Source organism: Orbicella faveolata, unplaced genomic scaffold (genome assembly GCF_042242905.1).
Source record: "Orbicella faveolata isolate gen_17 unplaced genomic scaffold, um_ofav_v1 contig_26, whole genome shotgun sequence".
Lineage (NCBI taxonomy): Eukaryota > Metazoa > Cnidaria > Anthozoa > Scleractinia > Merulinidae > Orbicella > Orbicella faveolata.
The window spans coordinates 15,360,494-15,378,429 of record NW_028301554.1 but is presented as its reverse complement, the minus strand read 5'-3'; the positions used below and the strand labels follow the sequence as shown (position 1 = coordinate 15,378,429).

Here is a 17,936-nt window from a genome sequence, read left to right as displayed (position 1 = left end):
CTTGAGGCTTCGCTTGTTTTACCTCATTAAGTCTTGTCATAAGAGCTGTTATAAGAAAAGCTGCATATAAGCACAAGGCAAGCTACCCAGTTGTTTTTTCTCATAACGCAATCAGGTGTTACGATATTTGGAAATCAAAAATGCACGCAGCCAATTCGTTCCAATGAGTCGTAACTAATGCTTAATATCTATAATTATTATATAAACACCAGTGAAATACCAGGGTTTTTCCTTTTACTTAAAAAATCATATCTTCATAGCGCGCAGTGAAGATACTATTTTTGTCTTTCACACTGTGAAGATATCATTCCTTTTTGATAACAATTTTCTTTTGCCCCTTTAACGACCTTTAACTACACTTTGATTTGTTGATGTATGATGGAAACATCTTCGGATCTTCTTCGGTCGTCATCGGCAATCTTCGGAAAATGTTGGGAAAATATGAAGGTGAATTAATCAACATGACACGAGCGTGGGACAAAGAAAAATTCTGAGTCCCCGACAGGAATCGAACCCATGACCCCCCGAACACCGGGCGGGCGCTCTACATTCAGAATTTATATATTCAGAATTATATACTCAGAATTTTTCTTTGTCCCACGCTCGTGTCATGTTGATTAATTCACCTTCACATTTCATTACCGAGCTTAAAATTCACCATCTTTATTAACTTATCACTACTCACAATGACCTCGATAGCGTTGATCCTAGCAGTATGCAGGACACCTGTCATATATGAACTCAGTTAAATGACTTTGCTCTCCATGAGTTTTTCGTAGCTCAGTGTATAGAGCGCCCGCCCGGTGTTCGGGAGGTCATGGGTTCGATTCCTGTCGGGGACTCAGAATTTTTCTTTGTCCCACGCTCGTGTCATGTTGATTAATTCACCTTCACATTTCATTACCGAGCTTAAAATTCACCATCTTTATTAACTTATCATGTTGGGAAAATGTTCGGAAGCGTGCGTCTGGCCTTCGGAACAATTTTAGAAAATCTGAAAGTGGTCGGAAATCTTCGGAAAACCGTCAGAAACGTCGTCATTAGTACGTTTATATAATAAACAGAATATTACATGCCCGCTTGTGGATACGAATTTTATCTTCTCGTGTTCAACTCAATATCTCACTTGTTCGCTGCGCTCACTTGTATATCCTCTATATACATTGAATGACAAGTCACTCCACCCGCCCTCCAAAATGTGGCGGCAAAGTAAGAAAAAAGTAAGAAAAGTAACAACTGGCGAGGGCAATCTAACAGGACCTCCATACTATCATCCCAACTAGGACCATGGTGAAAAGATTGAGGAACGTTTCTTCATAAGCTTGGTCAATACGGGATTTATTGCACGACCTCTTGATTGAATAAAGGGTGTAGAAACTAAACCAGGTCCAATACTTGAGAGACTATTGGAGAGGTAATTAATCGGATGATAAACACACCAGGGAGATAATAAAGGAATTATAACAACCTAAATCTGTATTTATTACGTGATTTTTCATTTTTACAAACACCTAAAACAGAGAACGCCTTTCGTGGTATTCGTAGCAGCAGATCATGTTAATGATTTCGCGTTCTCTTCGAACATACTGTAGTTCTACCTCATGGGTATTGATAGCTGTAGAAAGATTTATACAGTATATGTACATAAATGTCCTTCTGCGCTGACATATTGACAAGGGTGGGGAAACACTCCCCTCAAGCAGCTTCGAGGGGTTCACACCTGTTCAAACTTCAGTTTACACTTGTTCAAACTCCAGTTCACACTTGTTTAAACTCCAGGAAGAGCTATAGTTGCAAACCTGTCTGTGTTCCATTGTTGTCCTCGGCTAGTAGAGTATTGTTTGTTGCTCTTGCTTCATCAGATATAAAGTAGTTTTTTTTTTCGTTTGTTTCGATTCCCTTTCGATCCTGTTGAACAGTAGATCTGAACGAGTTCAAGAAAATTCGGTAAAGTTTATTTACTCACTGGTCTCTGCTTTCCAAGTGCATGGTAAAAAAATGAATTAATTTTGGGATAAGGGACAATGTTCTTCATTTTTGCAGTTTAGCCAGAGTGCAAACTCGTCCAGAAATGAATTGTTAACTAACACACGTGTTCTGCAGACTTTGAAAAATTGTTACTGTAGAAAAGCCTTCAACTTCTCAAGTTGGTCCTCTCAGTCTAGTGGCCTAGAGAGAGAAAAAGAAAGAACACGACTTTATTAGTGCCATCACCACAAAATAGAGTGTGCTATTTAAAAGGTTAGTGCAAAAGAAAGAAAGTTGTTTTAGGCCTGAGTTAGAGTTTGGACCATACAAGAGCCCACAAGCGTTCGACGTCTTTTCTACTCTCGTTTCCAGAGCTCCTCTTAGATCTGACAATCTTATCGCTGACTATATAGGAAACAATTTCCTTTTCTCACTACTCACACTATACTTTCTACAACCAAGGAGTGTGAGCCGCTTTTCACCGTGCCTTGTGAAGAAGTGTATAAACAGCTGGTTCGCTAAGCCGGAATCTGCCGGTACCAGGAACAACTTTTGTCCACAAACAATGAAAACAGGCACTTATACTGATACAGTTACAAATACACAGAATTCAACACAGTTGCATCTATATTCAGAGCTTAACACATAGTACCTCAGTTACTGGCTGGGTAAAAATACTATTAACATTATTCTGCTAGTGCAATCAATATTGACTCATTTTTTTTTTACAATACCGATACAGTTTTGAAATTACTTTTTACCAGAATATACACGTATACTGTAGAAAAACTCATACACAACAGAGCATCGTCTTCATTGTCTTGCATTTAAAAAACCGTATTGTAACCAACCAGGACAATTTTTCTGTCGCGACTAAAGCGAAAGGATACGGGATGATAATTTTAGTAAGGGAGCAAAATCTCTCTTTCACTAATATACGTTGACAAGTCATCTTGGTACCTGTTGGGCATTTTTGACGCAGCTTTGAAAAATGATTGTATCAGATTGATTTCATTCTTGGACAAAATGCACCAATAAATTCTCTTTGATGACATTTCCTTGGACTTGGAATCCTCAAAAGCGACATTCGCACGACACAAACAATCTCGCCGTGCTAAGCTAGCAAGATTAAGGTGCACATGAGAGCAGAAAACGCGAGAAGATTTTCCTAGCCAATGAATATGATTACGCACCCGTAACTCAGTAGAGAGAGTAAAAACTCAAATATCAAGAGCTTTACTCACTTTTACATCTGCACGATATTACTTGACTTGATAACTCCATTGGCAATGCTTAAATCCCGTATTTGAACAACCTGAACAGGCTGGCTGTCCTCACAAATGACGTCTCCCATATTATAAGCCGGCACAGCCGGCATGGCTGAAGCATAGGGTACATATTGCTTTTTGTCTTTTTGTTTCTCCTTTCCTTCACCATCCTCGGATTTGTGATGTTCCTCTACTTTATTTTCCGGTTTGTCGTCGCTCTTTTTCTCGCTCACATCCCGCCGATTCCTGCAAGGTCTTGGAGCCGCTTGAACGTGGTATAAGATAAGAAGAAGGCATACGATCACGGCGTATGCTCGCATGGTAGAACGTGGCTCCAAGGAAACCGGTACGAAGAACTGTCCAACTGGCGACGGAAGAAAATATGTTACTTACTCTAAATTCTAACGGCGTCTGGACAATCCCCTCTTTGCGATTGTGAGTTCAGGAATCGCGTTCCTTACATGCTATTCCTCTTGGATTGAGTAAGAGGAAATAAATAAATTGGAAATAAATGGTCTCAAAGGAGTAAATAATTCATGATACATGAGCACGTATTTTATTGATAAGTCTTAGTGATGAAGTCCTACGGAGAAGTTAATCGTGCTTGTTCGGAGATTTAGCGGTAGTCAGAAGACAGTTTTCAACGATGAACAATTCAAAGGGAGAGAATTGATCACATTAAATTCGCCTTATTAACAAGAAGCAAGTAAAGTTTATACTGGTCTTACTATCCCTCAAAATAGCGGTTGATATCTTTAGTTTAGTAGGTTATTTTAGGTGGGAAACGGGTACCGAACAATGAGCAAAGAATGAGGCGGAGTTGCGGTCAGGTTATCAAAATAACACTGCAAGGACAACAGCTTTCGACCTCGAAGTGACTCGGCCAATTCCGATATCAAAATGTCGTTAATTTTGCGTACGCAGGCACTGAAAGCATTTAATTGACAAGCCTTGATGGCTTCACGCCTGTCATTAGCTTGGATCGGTTTATTGTCTACAATGACAAACGGTTGGTTCACTGGAGTCAGTGTTTGTGGTTTTATCTCGCGCCCCAATGAACCGAGGATGAACACGAAAAGCCAACAGAATAGAACCAAGAACGTGGTGACCGTTTTAATTGGCCAGTAACCCCGATGAAATCATCATCTGTGAAGCGGTTTCCCCTAAACATGTTCCGGACTGGTGGGTTGTGTTCTGCGGCCTTGAAATGGACACGCCAGCAAGTTTGCTACTCGACACTACAAATAATCTATCACACAAAAATCCTCAAAAAGTAGAAAATAAAACTAAAATAGCATGGTCGTATAATACGTTAAAAGAAAAGCTTTCCAGTTCTCCGGCATCGATTCATTGCACAAACTCATTTGTTTGTTTTGTATTATCGCTTCAGAAATAATAGAAAAATTCGAGCAGAACGAATGAAAGGTTATGGAACCAGCCTTTTTGCTTTGTCATCCTATCCATATTCATGTACAGGAAGCAAAAAACTGAGGTGATTTTTTTCCACTGTCAATGTAAATACCGTGAATTTTCGATTCATTAAGCACAGATTAGAAATCAAACAAAGGGCGGAAGAACTTACCTGTGAGCCGGGCTCGCTCAGAAACGTTAGTGAATATGATACCACTGGTTATGCTGCTCAGCGAGCCTTCTGATTGGCGCGATGGTGAACAAATCACCGGCACGTAATTGGCTGTTGCGCTAACGTTCGTTAAGTTTGGAAAATGACCTCAATAGCCGTTTGTTCACGCATAATCTGGCACCTGCGAAAACACCTCACTGAAAAGATAAACAGCAAGGGTTTGCTGCTAAGGTCAAAATAAATCGAAGTAGTTTATGGACAAAAAGCCCCGGGAACCGCTTCAGATGTGCCACTTTTGGTCACCTGTGGTGCTTTCATAGTGCGCGCCTGATTCCATTTTGGAAGTAGATCATAAAAACACGACCTCGGGTCACGGGCTGAGACTTTATTTAGATCGATTTATTTCCCAATGCAAGATGATGTGTTCGTTTCCGCTTTTAAAATTCAATGATTTTAATTCCTCTAGTTTTTCAAATTATACTGCACACAATCGCGATTTGGACTTTGTTTTTCAGTTGTTTCAAGGCTCGAGTTCTAGTCCCCCTGACACCTTAAAGTCACTTACTGTCACTCGTATGATCACCTAAGCTGTCAAAAGGTGTCTTTTGCAATGGTCTAATACCTGCCATTGGATTTTGCAAGTGACAAAAACAAATTAGACAAGCAAAATGAGAGTGTTAGATGTTCAGTGATCACTTTCATGTTATGGTAGCGTCTTTTGAAGGTTCGTTAAGTCTTTCGGGGCTAAAATACCGAGGTTTACATGATAAAGTTTGTAGCAATTTTTAATAATTTCTCCATTAAAGAACACGAAAGAGCAAAGTTTGGAGCTAAACGTGATAATAATTTTATCCATCATTTCTTTCGCGGTCCCCCAACCTTATCAATCTAACCCATGCGTTTAAATTTGTTATCGTTCATTCATATATATATTGCTGGTTAGCTGATTTCTTTGACTGGTCGACATCTAATTTCTCTTACAACGTTTTTGGTCAGTTGAGCAGAATGGTAGAGAGAATTAAGAAGATCATCAACCAGCAAAATGATGTGTAGTCCGATACTACATAAGCTTTATTTTTCTTCTTCTTATTCTTTTTCATCTATATCGACTTGAATCTAGAATATCTAGGAGGGGCTAATAAGATTCCCACCAACGCCTTAAAATCATTCCCTTTCAGTTTGCATTCAAAAGGGCATGTTTTTTATTATTATCATTAGAGATCGTTTTAGGCCTGGTAAACGATAAAATCAATTGGATAAGCAAATTAATAAATGCAAGGTCGTCAAATACAAACAGACAGCAATATCAAAGAATTTTCCTCCTTACACTCGGCTGCAAATCTGAGAATAGCTCAGTGTGATCTGCTCCGGCGGAAAGATTATCGCAGAATATTATTTGTTCCTCATGTTGTTGTGCTTGGGTTAGAGCTGTAATCATCTGACAAGACCTTTTCCTCGTTGGTAACTTTCCGGTTTGTTTTAAGAGAACGATTTGGGTTCAAGTCCATCGATTTCAGCAGGCAAACATCAGATCATGGTGATCAGTTAATCTGTGTTGGACCGGCTGTCAAAAAGGCGTTCATTTCAATCGGCTAATACCTGCTACTGCATTTGATAAGTGACAAATACAAATCAGATAAGCAATTTGTTTGAATTGAAGTTATTGTCGTTTCATGACAGAAATAAAGTTCACTACAAGTCGATGTGGACATCCTGCTCCTCGCTCCAGTCTTCTTCGGAGGAGAGCCGGACGCGTTCCCATTCACCCTTTACCACCGAACAAGTGTACTTTAGGAAGTCTGCTCGAATCCCAGCTCAGATCTACAGGCCCATCACTGTTACCTGTTACCCATCTCGTCCATCTCCTCGTGCCTCGTGGCACATAGGGCCTTTTTGCCCTTTTAGGGCACAGAGGCCTATCACTGCGTAAATTAATTGTTGTTTCGGTGGCAAGAAGTGACTGTTGAGGGAGTCCCCTCGTATCAATACCAGTAGTCTGGTTTATAGTCGACTGCTACAGAAAGAGAAAGAGAATGAAGGTACGAAAGGGAGCTTCTGTAATTACCTCAGATTAATTTGAACAATGGAGTTAAATCACTACACCAACGCTTTTTTTGTTGCTTTTTGAGCACGAGATAAATATCTAGTGCTGAGAAAAACAATGATTTAGAGTGGTTCTCATCTGAGTGTCGAAAAGTAATTGGTTTTCCATCAACTGCGCTACACAATTGGCTTAAAAAATTCGCGCCACTTTTTCATCCAATCAGAAGTGAAACCATAACCAATCGCGACTCACTCCCTTTCGTTTTCCCGCGCTTTACGTCAGCTACACGTAATTACTTAAAGTTTTGATTGGTTCATTGGATTGTCTGTGTCCTTTGTGATTGGTCAGTGATTACTTTGGTTTTTGATTTACGACACAATTGAAAACCGCGCTAATACCGGGAAGATTACAATGTTCAAGAATGACAGAGGATCTGATGTTGCCTGGTATCTGCTTTGAAAATGAAAGAGCATATTTTGTATTTTAGTGACGTCCTGAAGACCTTTTTTCACTCGAATCGAACTTCTTAATTCATGCCCCGTGACTGAGCAAGAGGGAAGGAGGGTTCGATTGTACAATTCCCTTTAAAATTATCTGAAAGAGACGTCAAAATAATTTTCCGCGTTAGAAAACAGCCTTTAGCTTGCTCAAGAAGAAGCGATGTTTTTCTTGTTGTTGGTTATGATGTCACATCTAGTCAGAAAATAACGTAAATTGACGTAAAATTAAGCAGGCCCAAACTACATATTTGCGAATGATTTAGGCTTATAACGGCCGATTTTTGGCAGGAAAGATTTGTACGGAGTTGAATGGTTTCTTGGCACTCTATTTTGTTTTATATATATTTTTTCGTGGAAGTATTTAGGTGTAATCTATCAGCACACTTTTTAAATCTTCATTTTTTTTTCAAAAGCAGGACCAATAAGCATGAAATCCAACGGAAGATGTTCCCCTTATACGTCAAACCAGCCTCAGACCTTTAAACACCGTAGATCACAAAATGCTTGTTACTTTGAAAGTGCCCCGCTAAATGCATTTATGTTAGCTGACGCACAAATAGCGAAAAACTGCAGCTATTTTCCGATCAGAGGCTGATACAACCTAACGCTTTAGTGAAAGAACCTGAGTGATCAAAATAAAACCTCTACAGAAAACCCGTACAACTTTCCGGCACTGTGGGCTGTTTTTTTTTTTTTTTTTTTTTTTTTTTTCTGTTGATAAGATTTAAAAACACTCCTGGCCGTCCTGTTTTCGACTGCGATGGTACCCTTGTGCGTGGTAATATATTCAAGATTCTCTGGCTGTCACGTCCCAGGCTGTTCCACATAAAAGTTAAGAAAGGTTTGTTATCTCCAATTGTCAAACTGTACGTCAGGAATGTGACAACAAAGCAAGAGATGTATAAGTCACGTGCACAGTTAGGCCTACCGTCCACGCTGATCCGTCACGAAAACGGAGCTTTTCGAAAATGCTCTTCAAACTGCAGGAATTTGAAAACGCCCACTTTGCGTTTTAAAGTGGCCGGAAAACATTTTGAAAACGAAGCTTTTCGAAAACGATGACGTCACAATAATCATGTGATTTCGCTGAACGAGTTTTGCTCAAACACAAATCCAAAATGGCCGCTGATTGTTGCGTTTTCAAATTTTCCCCGATTAGTGTGCTGCCTTTTCATAGTGAAAACGCCGTTCTCAAATGTCTCTGGCGTAGTGTGGACGGTGACCTATTTAGCCTGTGTTCAGTGTAGGTAGGACGAGACGATAGACAATGTTTCTTGTAAATGATAAAACTAGCAATAGTGTCTTGACAACTGTTACAGATGCTTGAAATACCCGTGAAAGGAAAAATATTCTGCAATCAAATCAAAGTATGGAGACAATTCAGCGACCTACCAAAGAGGGACGCCTAATGCATGGTTGCCACAGACATCTCTTTTCAAAATTCCCAAACTTTTCCCTGACTTTTTCCTGACTTTTCCCTGATAAAAATACAATTTCCCTGACCGTATAAATACAGAATGTCAGATATAGTAGCGGCTGCTGGCCTCAACTTATAGTCGTCCTTTCCACTCGTTCATTAAGACTGATACTGTTTTCAACGTTAACAAATTTTCCTTCTTCATTGAGTAAAAAATATCGCAAAAGTTTCTTCCAGCCTTCAATGGTATTAAATCAACCGTATTAAATTATTTCAATTTCCCGACTTTTCTTCAAAATGTCAATTTCCCCTGACTCAAAGAAAAATTCCCTGACCTTGAAGAATTATTTTTCTCCCTGACCATTTCCTGATTGTTGCAACCCTGTAATAGTCAGTGCGCTGGGGCTGGGGATGTTTGAACCCTGGCCAGTTTATTCTGTTGCATTTTTGGGTGAGACTTTTAGCGTGAAATGCACCCAAGACTGTTATCTAACGATGGCCTTGCATCACATCCAGGATGAAGTAGATATAGCCGCCTTATGCTTGGGAAACGTACCAGCAGAAGTAAGGCCAGCCTTGCGATTAACGTGATGACCAAGGGCTGTAAGCAGGAGAACTTTAACTTTGATCCCCGAAGTACAGTAACTGAGCAGCAAACAAATCAGAGGAAAGCCTTTGACTGATCTCTCTCCTACATAATTCCTTAGCAACCCTGCTTAAACGGAATCTCATTTAGAATCTCGTAGAAAATCAAACAAAACTCGCGGAAACCCAGTTTTTTTACCGAGCTGCTCGTTTGTTACGTATATACTGAAAGTTTCGAATTGAGCGCGATCATTTAAAGGCCATTGCTTTGAGCTGTCTTCGACGCAAACGTCGAAAGACGTTGTGAGGGAGACGCGAGGCAAGAGACTGAACAAAACAGCTTTATTTCAGGGAGTATTTTTGTCTACTTTTAATCTCGGATGTTTTGCACAATTAAAATGAACAGTATAGCATCTGGAGGTAGTTCTTTATTGACTAATGTAGGAGTTTTTTTTTCTGTTTTTATTTCCATTTCAATAATCTACTCAGAAATAGTCAGTTTGACTGTCAGTGACCTTGAATATGACATGCTCCGTTTCTGTTCACTTATTGGTCCAATGCACGTGACAATGCACACGTGACTTGCGATCCAGTAGTTGTAGTTGTATATCAATCAAATTCTTTCATCTGGTATTCTTCTTTCTGGCCCGTGCAGGGGGAAGGGGAGATCACATCTGAAGGGGTCGGAATGTCCGTTGAAAACTTCACTTCATAAGAAGCACTTCATAAGAATTTAATGAAAATAAGAGATTAATGAAAGCTTATTTTATCATGATAAATGCCCCATACATGCAAGTCTTAAAAACTCTCGCCCCCTAGCTACTCGCTGATTTCGAAAGAAAATCAGAATACAAGGGCGCCAATTAAAAGGTTACGTCGAGAAAGAACTGAAGCACCATATTTGTATAGTTATCTTATCAGTAAAAGATTACAAGTAACAATGAATTGGAAGAGACAGCCTGGCCGAGTGGCATAGGACTTCGGATTTTATCTTTGAAGGTCCTTGATTAAATCCTCCAGCATGTCACAGTTTGGATTTTTTCTCGGTAGTCCTAGGCTTTGTAAGCAACCAACTGGTCAGTTGAGACCCCGGCCACCACGTGACCTACAAATTAATAAAGGTAGGTCGTTTCCCTTCCATTTATCAGCTACTCAGGATACCAACCATGCTTTAGTGCGGAATGAGCGGAGACTGGTAATCAGATGACGTCCGGTCCATCTCCTTCCCGGCATCCCTTCCTAGCGTTAATAAATAATGCTAGCAAGGGATACCGCAAAGGTGACAGAAAATTCCTTTCCTATCGTAAATATCGTAAAATTATCGTTATTCATCGGTAAACATTCCTGCTTTTGCATTTTAAGAGGTAGTCTCTACCAGTTAGTTGGGGCGCATCAGAATAGGCTCTCGTATGAGAATTCTGAAGGAAACACCAACGTGTTTAACGGTAGCCTACATATATAGTAAGAACAAAAGAGATGTCTAGAATTGAGTTTTCCAAAATAGAACTATAAACTGTAGGATACGTATGCATGTATTTAAAATCTTAACAGACTAAAATAATACGTCATTTTACGCATGGGTTCTAAATCAATGTTACACTTGGCCTTTAAACATTTTTATAAATACGTGCAACCAACAGCGCCGTGTATGGTTGTTACACACATTATTCGGATCATTCATAGATCCCTCGCGACCCGTTCCTTATGTCTATTAATGTTAATCACACAGTCGTTAACCCTTTGAATACCAACTACGCATATATGTTTAATTAATGGTCGTGCTCTTTGTACCACTTGTGACGTCATCAATTTAAATGTCATCAGATATTCTTGATAAGCAGATAGTAGTGCTAGGCTAGCCCTTTCCGCACAATGGTCAGGTTTAGATATCGACGACATTCCGACGTCGCAAATCGAAAAGCAAGGTTATCAGTTTTGGTGCAAAAACGGTGGTAAAATGGTCCACAACGCCTATGATTGATCAAGGTCCATTTCTAGGCTTCGCCCGTAATTAACATCCAACTTTTCACTGCAGCCAGAAAGAACATACAATGCAAAAGGTAGCCAGTGTAAAAGGGCAGAGAAAAACAGAAAGGAAAGGGCCAACAAACGAAATTGAGAACGGTTAATGGTCCAAATCCAAGTCCAAATTTTGGCTTATGCGCATGCCCGTAATTGAAGTTTTGCTCAATTTTGTACCTAATCCTCGAAAAAGCTCTCCTTTTATCAAAAAAAGCTTTTTTTAGCACAACTTAGGCTTATTTAGCGTCATGACAGCTAAAAAACCTGACTAAACGGTTAAAAACGGTATTTTTTGGCGAAAGTTTGGTATTCAAAGGGTTAATCGTATACTTTTACAGCAAGTCCAAAGGTTCACTTTAGCGACTGTCCTGAAAAGAGGACTTCAGTACGTGTCTGTCCAATGTTAGTGTACGACGGCTGTAGCGAACACTGCTGATGCCAAAACTCCCTCCCTAATGGTCGACAGACATAATTCATATACTTTGTCTTTCAACAAGGCATGTAATCAGCTTAGCCATAATAACTTTCAATTCCTCTTTGTGCATGTCTTATGGTTTTTTACGGATGACAAAATTTCGCAAATTACTTAAATTAGTAGTCATGAAATCACATAAAACTTTACGAATAGATTGAAAACAAACACATAATAGACATAATAGAACTAAGACCGTTTAGTAGTCACCCTTTTCGACTCTTTGATAGCTTCTGACACTGTCGTCCGAGCTCAGTAATCGCCACTTACAACAGATCTTTTATATTAACGTTATACTAGTGGCAAAGCAAAATTTCAGATTTTCTTGAAGACAACTAGGATCCCCGCTCGCTAAAAGGTATAGCTTTGCGCCGGTTTTCTGCTAAAATTGTAGAACTACTACATCTCTCAAACTGATAATCAAGAATGTTGCTGTCGACAAATTTATGAGATAATTGCATGGTGAGTGGATTTTATTATTGTCAGATTTTAGATTATTTGAGTGCTTTGACATCAGACTTTAAATAAAAAGGACCTCCCGACCTCTGCATTCCACTTAACCTCGACACGCCCGAGCGAAGTTAGGAACTTTGGTGAGAGGCACTAACCTTATTTGAATATTGCTTACAAAATTAATAATCTCAAATTTGACTTCATAATACACCTTTCGCTTGGAAAAAGAATCAACGATATGAGTTACATTATTTCTCGTTGTCTATTTTAGCGAATTAAGGAAACACAAAGAAAAATAGTCATACATGCTGTAACGTGTTTGTTCTCTATCCAGTGTTATCGTTTGCTCATAAGTCATGGTTCGTTAGGTAGCTTTAATTTGATATGATATCAAACGCTTTAACGGATCAGAGCAGATGAGAAAACAAGCAAACATATGTTATGTTCTTTAAATGGACTTCAGCAACATTTGAGAGCGTCGGATATTTTTGCGGCAGGTCAAAAAAGTTTTTTTTTTTTTTATGAATGAAGCTGGCCTTGTCGCCGCATGGAAGCTTAAAAAGAAACCTGATGCAACAGAATTCTAACACTATCTTACAGTAATACTTTATAAACCACTACTTAGGTAAATCCAGTTTTTGACAAATATAATGAAGTAATAAATAAAAACTCCTCAAAATAGTTTTTAAAATTATGCGATCATTTTTAACGAGTAGCGTACCTGTAGAGCCCCTTATTACATGCCAAGTGCACCAGTTACCTCAACTGGAAGACCTGAAATTCAAACTGAACACTCAAATGTAAGCTCAAGAAGGCAGGTGTGGCTCCGTTTTTTGTCTGATTTCTGTTCTTCTGTGTTTTTTTTTTTTTTTTTCAGCGACGAAAAAACTTAATTAAGACTTCGGGAGAACCTCCATCCATTTTAGAAAAAGATGTCTGCTACCGGCGCCAGGTGAGACCGCGAATGCTCGCGAACTTGTAAGACTGAAAAGACGTTGAAAATTCCCCCTTACTAGCCATCTTGACGCAGGACAGGACCGGAGTACAATCCTTGGCTTCTCTCGGGAGACACATGGTCCTCGACTGCCGCTGTAATCCTGACTTCTGACTTATCGTTTGGAGAGTGTTTCAAAACTTGTAAGGAGCTTCCTTTGATAGTATCCATCGTTAGCTCATCTCCCAGGCACGGCAGAGCATTAGCTATGCAAGTTACCTCATAACGAAAACATGGCGCCCGACTGTGATGAGGTCATGGCAGCACGCTTCAAGAGCTGCTCAGTGTTGACAAGTGTCTGGGCGCTGTGATTGGCTCTTGTCAAGCTCACACAATAATCCACTTGAATGGCTTCATATCGGGAGTCCTGGTTTTGTCAAGCGGCCGTAAATTTGTCAATTTACCGGCTCGTTGGAGGCTCTTGAGGCTTATGGCAAATTCAAAGCAATTGATATTACTGTTTGTTTTACGTGGCGCGTATTCCAGGCCAGGATTTAAAGCTTATTGCTCGATTTGAAGGCTTAACGTTAAAAGCCACTACTGAAAAGAGCGCGCTCTGGCCGAGGCAGAATACAGAAAACTTAGACGGTCACGGAAAGTGAAAAATAACCGAATCACCGTCTCAGGTGAGTAAATGTTATGTGTTTTCCTTTTCGTCAAGACGGGTTGTGATACAAGAACCTCAGTCACAGAATCCTTCAGGTATAACATAAGTTACTGACTTGACTAAAAAACGTAGAAAACGACCCGCTAATATTAGTAGGAACTTCCTCGCCAAGTCCTCCCTGTTTTAAAAGGTTTCTACTCGGGCTCGTGACGAGTTAATTAATTTCAAGAGAATATGATGAATATTCTCTGTTTTAAGTTCAGTTGAGAGCAGTAATTTAAGGACACCATTAATATAACAGTATAGTGGCTGACCACCTCTAAAGAAAAAAGTGGTTTTAACTCTAAAAAACCATTTATTAAGTGAATTCAGAGATTCTCTCAAATGATTCTAACAACTCACCAATCTTCAATTTTTCAATGAGAGATTTCTGTTGTTTTAAGTTTGCATCTAGGCGGATTTCGGTGAAAGAAAAAAGCCTACACGATCCTACAGAAAATTACTACAAAGTTTACGGTTCTGATGGCTATGGAATAGCAAATAAATGGTTCCAACCTACTCGCGCGGAATTCAAAAATAAGTAATCGAAAGCGTAAATATATTTTGAAATCAGTCTTCGTTTCAAGTGTTGTATAATTTCTACAAAGCAACTTAATCTGGTGATCGTATTGATGAAATTCACTCAAGTGAAGAATCTTTCAAAGTGCTTTTTGAAAACACTGTCGGTGACTTCGAGCTAAACGTAAACTTGACCCAGTTTACGATGCTTTTATAGCAGAGAGCTGTGATGCCTTATCAGTTTAAGGAAGCTGTTGTCAAGTTTCACTGAAACAAGTGATTTAGGAGCTGCGCCCTATATCGTTTGATCCCTTGGTAAATTCGATCCCATTTACGAATGTTGTCCTTGAAACCTGCTACGGGTACCCGCGGTACATATGCTTGTTTCAACTTGAAAGTTCCCAAACAGTGTCGACGTGCTTTCCACATTATCGGGGGGAGAGGAGCATTGCACCCCGGAGGTACTCCTATATGAAACGGTCGGGGATGCTCGACGGAAAATTTGAATTAAACCCCGAAAATGACTTCAACCTGGGCGTGGCTCGAGCTTTATTCGACCAGATACCACCACTTAAAACGAAAATGACAGCATTTATTAATTATAATTTCTTCAAGTGCGCACTGAAAGAGACTTTGACGACTAAATATAGTAGTGTTTTGTTCTGAAGACTCCAAGTGAGACCAGAATCTTTGATTTACACCCCTAAGCGAGACGAAGAGCATCCCCGACCTTTCCATATGGTTCTCCAGGGCAATGCAAAATAAAAATATATATATATATATATATATCTAAGGAGTAAAATTGAAGATATTACAGTAAATAAGATCGAAAATTTATCAATTCTGATGGGGCCGAAGATAAATACGTCTTTAGGTTCCAACTCGATAGTCAGTTATTCTACTTTATACTCTTAGGCTTACAGAGTCCTGTTTGAATCTCAGTTCGGCCACAAACACGCACGTTTTACTCCTTGTTTTACTGGCTTGTTGACGAAGCAAGTTTCTGTAAGGGAGCAGCTTTCTCCGCCCCGTATACAGCGAAATGTCCTCTCTCGAGCATAACTAAGACAAAAACAAAACAAGGTAACCCTTGAGATTTGAATGCAGTTCGAGTTAAATGGACACAGATATGAATTCCGCATCTCTTAAAATTTTCGCCAGCGGATCACATGTTAACAGTTCATTTTATAACTTAATATTTTTGTGTACATGTTAACACTTCTACTTGTACATCCTTCTACATGGCTTGGCGGGTTTGTTTGTTTGTTTGTTTGTTTGTTTTCGCGGGCCATTTCTCAGAGCATTTTATGTTACACTGCAGATATATTTTTCCCATTTTTAACTCACTGACAATCAAGTTTTGAGATTTTGATACATGCAGCAATAAAAGGTACACTTCAGCAGAGACATCACATGTTCCAAAGTGGATAATTTCCATAAAAAGCTAAACGGGCGGCGAAGAAACTCCGAATCATAAACTAGGGACTGATGCATACTATTACACTGAACAAACTTTCATTTGCACTGCAAAGATGCTTTTAAGATTTATGCTTCCTTTTGTTTTGCAGCTATCAAAAAGAAGATCATGCAAAGACATACAGTGCTGGTATTGCTGTGGTTCTTTTTGGGATTACTGGTCCGTACGACGCATGCTCGCCATAACATTACCGCGGCCTTAGTGGCTTTGGCGCCAGTCTTGGACACCGATTTTGAAACGTCACTAAATATTGACGATAAAGACGGAAATGCGAGCTCAACTCTGACTGCCAACTGGATTTTGCTGTCAACTGCCATCACTTTACAAAGTATTTTCCTTCTGGTTCGTTGAATATTGAGGGCCCATAGACTGGAAAATTTGCACAGAAGACTGTTATTTTCCGTCTATCGTGTACATAAAAATAGGAAATGGCGTGAAAGTGGACATGTTTATATAGTAGTGTTGTGCCCAGGGTCTTTAATCTCCTCGGTCAGGAAGCGGCGAAGAAAAGTTAAGAATCTGGGCGCCAGACTGTTCCACAGCGTTTTTCTATGTGAATAACCGCTGAATAATGAGTCTGAAGTCGCTGGACTAGTTGGACTCGGTACCAAGTTATAAAAATAAACAATAATATTTTATACAGAAATGATTGTTTAAAAGACGAATAAGATGGCATGCTCTAGGTTCAGTGATTTTGTAGTAAAAATGTAAAAAGGTTTAAACAGTGCGAATGGTCATAATTAATCAAGATCACATAAACAATCCTGAGATATAGGAATTTCTAGCTTAGTGGAATGCGTGATATGTACAAAGTAAGGTTGGGCTAATATTTTCACAATGTTAGTTCGAGTCCACTCATCAAATGGTTGCTAGCGCATGGGTTCGTTACGGCTACATTCACTAAAATATCCCTAACGTTTTCTTAAATGTTCTGAGACATCAAGCTGGAGGTGAAGAGAAGACAAGAATAGAATTCAAAAAGGTAAACCAGTTTAATTAACATTGGGATAGTGTCCTAAGATAATAAACCGGCGCAACTCGGTTAGTTCCAAATGAGGAAAGGCTCTGCCTTGGGAAAAACATTTTCTTAGACATTATAGGCCGTAAGATGGTTAACGCTCTTCAACTAGATGAAGGTTGTCCAGTTCTATCTTAGAAAAATGGAATGGTCATATTTATGTTTTTCTTCCTATAAAAACAAACTCCACATTCGTAATGCTAAAATGTATATACACCATCATTTTTGATAAATAAACAAATACACACAACCATATTCATACCGGCTGCAAATTACTTCAAACAGTATCTGATGAATTCTGCATGGAAAGCAATAGCCACATGTACACATTTTTCACCTTGCCCTTTTCCTTCGAGTTCACGAATGTGTGTGCACATTACCCAGAGGGTTAAATAAGAACTTTAGACTTTATAGACAAGCAGCTGTTGTTTCCTGGCTTGGACTCACTGAAAGGAAATTTGCAAGCGAGAAAGTCTACTGACGAGGAAGACTGCCCTAGGGAAAAAAGCATTCCTCACACCCAGCCAAGCATTGATACTCAAACGTTAACTCGCAGAAGTCTTACATTTTGCAAATAGTCTACCACTTGTAAGATTGGTTCAAGTGATGACTGTGGTACTTTTCAATGACATAACATGAAACGAGGTTTGTTTTATCAACAAAGGACGAATCTCATTATGTCGTACGAGTCAAGCTGTTGGTCTGAAACTGCAATCATTACACTCATTTGAGGGCTAAGATGGCAGGGGTCATAAAAGGAAGAAAGGGACCGTGAGAAAGAAAAGCAATGTGTGAGAGGAAGGAAAACAGAACTACATATAAATATTCCTCGCAGTATGCAACGATCTATCCATTTTGATTCCATTGCAAAAATTGCTTGCTAACTAGCTCAAAACCCCACAGCGTGTAAGAATGGAAGAGAAAATAACTGTTTATTAAATTTATTATTTATTAACTATTTATTACATTTA

General features: G+C 39.3%; 1 protein-coding gene and 2 long non-coding RNA genes across 3 annotated transcripts; 1 reads left to right on the top strand and 2 right to left on the bottom strand.

Moving 5' to 3' along the window:
* Positions 1–1,458: 1,458 nt before the first annotated feature.
* On the bottom strand, positions 1,459–4,916 carry LOC110050101 (uncharacterized). Its single transcript, XM_089296324.1, has 3 exons — positions 4,819–4,916; positions 3,213–3,600; positions 1,459–2,169 (listed from the first exon to the last, which is right to left on the bottom strand). The coding sequence occupies exon 2, from the start codon at positions 3,554–3,556 to the stop codon at positions 3,215–3,217; it is 342 nt and encodes a 113-aa protein (XP_089152450.1). The 5' UTR covers positions 3,557–3,600; positions 4,819–4,916; the 3' UTR covers positions 1,459–2,169; positions 3,213–3,214.
* A 4,858-nt stretch (positions 4,917–9,774) lies between these two features.
* Positions 9,775–13,180, bottom strand: LOC149108275 (uncharacterized). Its single transcript, XR_016209254.1, has 2 exons — positions 13,033–13,180; positions 9,775–10,469 (listed from the first exon to the last, which is right to left on the bottom strand). It is a non-coding gene; the product is annotated as an uncharacterized LOC149108275 (long non-coding RNA).
* A 298-nt stretch (positions 13,181–13,478) lies between these two features.
* LOC149108274 (uncharacterized) lies at positions 13,479–17,220 on the top strand. Its single transcript, XR_016209253.1, has 2 exons — positions 13,479–13,931; positions 16,039–17,220. It is a non-coding gene; the product is annotated as an uncharacterized LOC149108274 (long non-coding RNA).
* Positions 17,221–17,936: the final 716 nt, after the last annotated feature.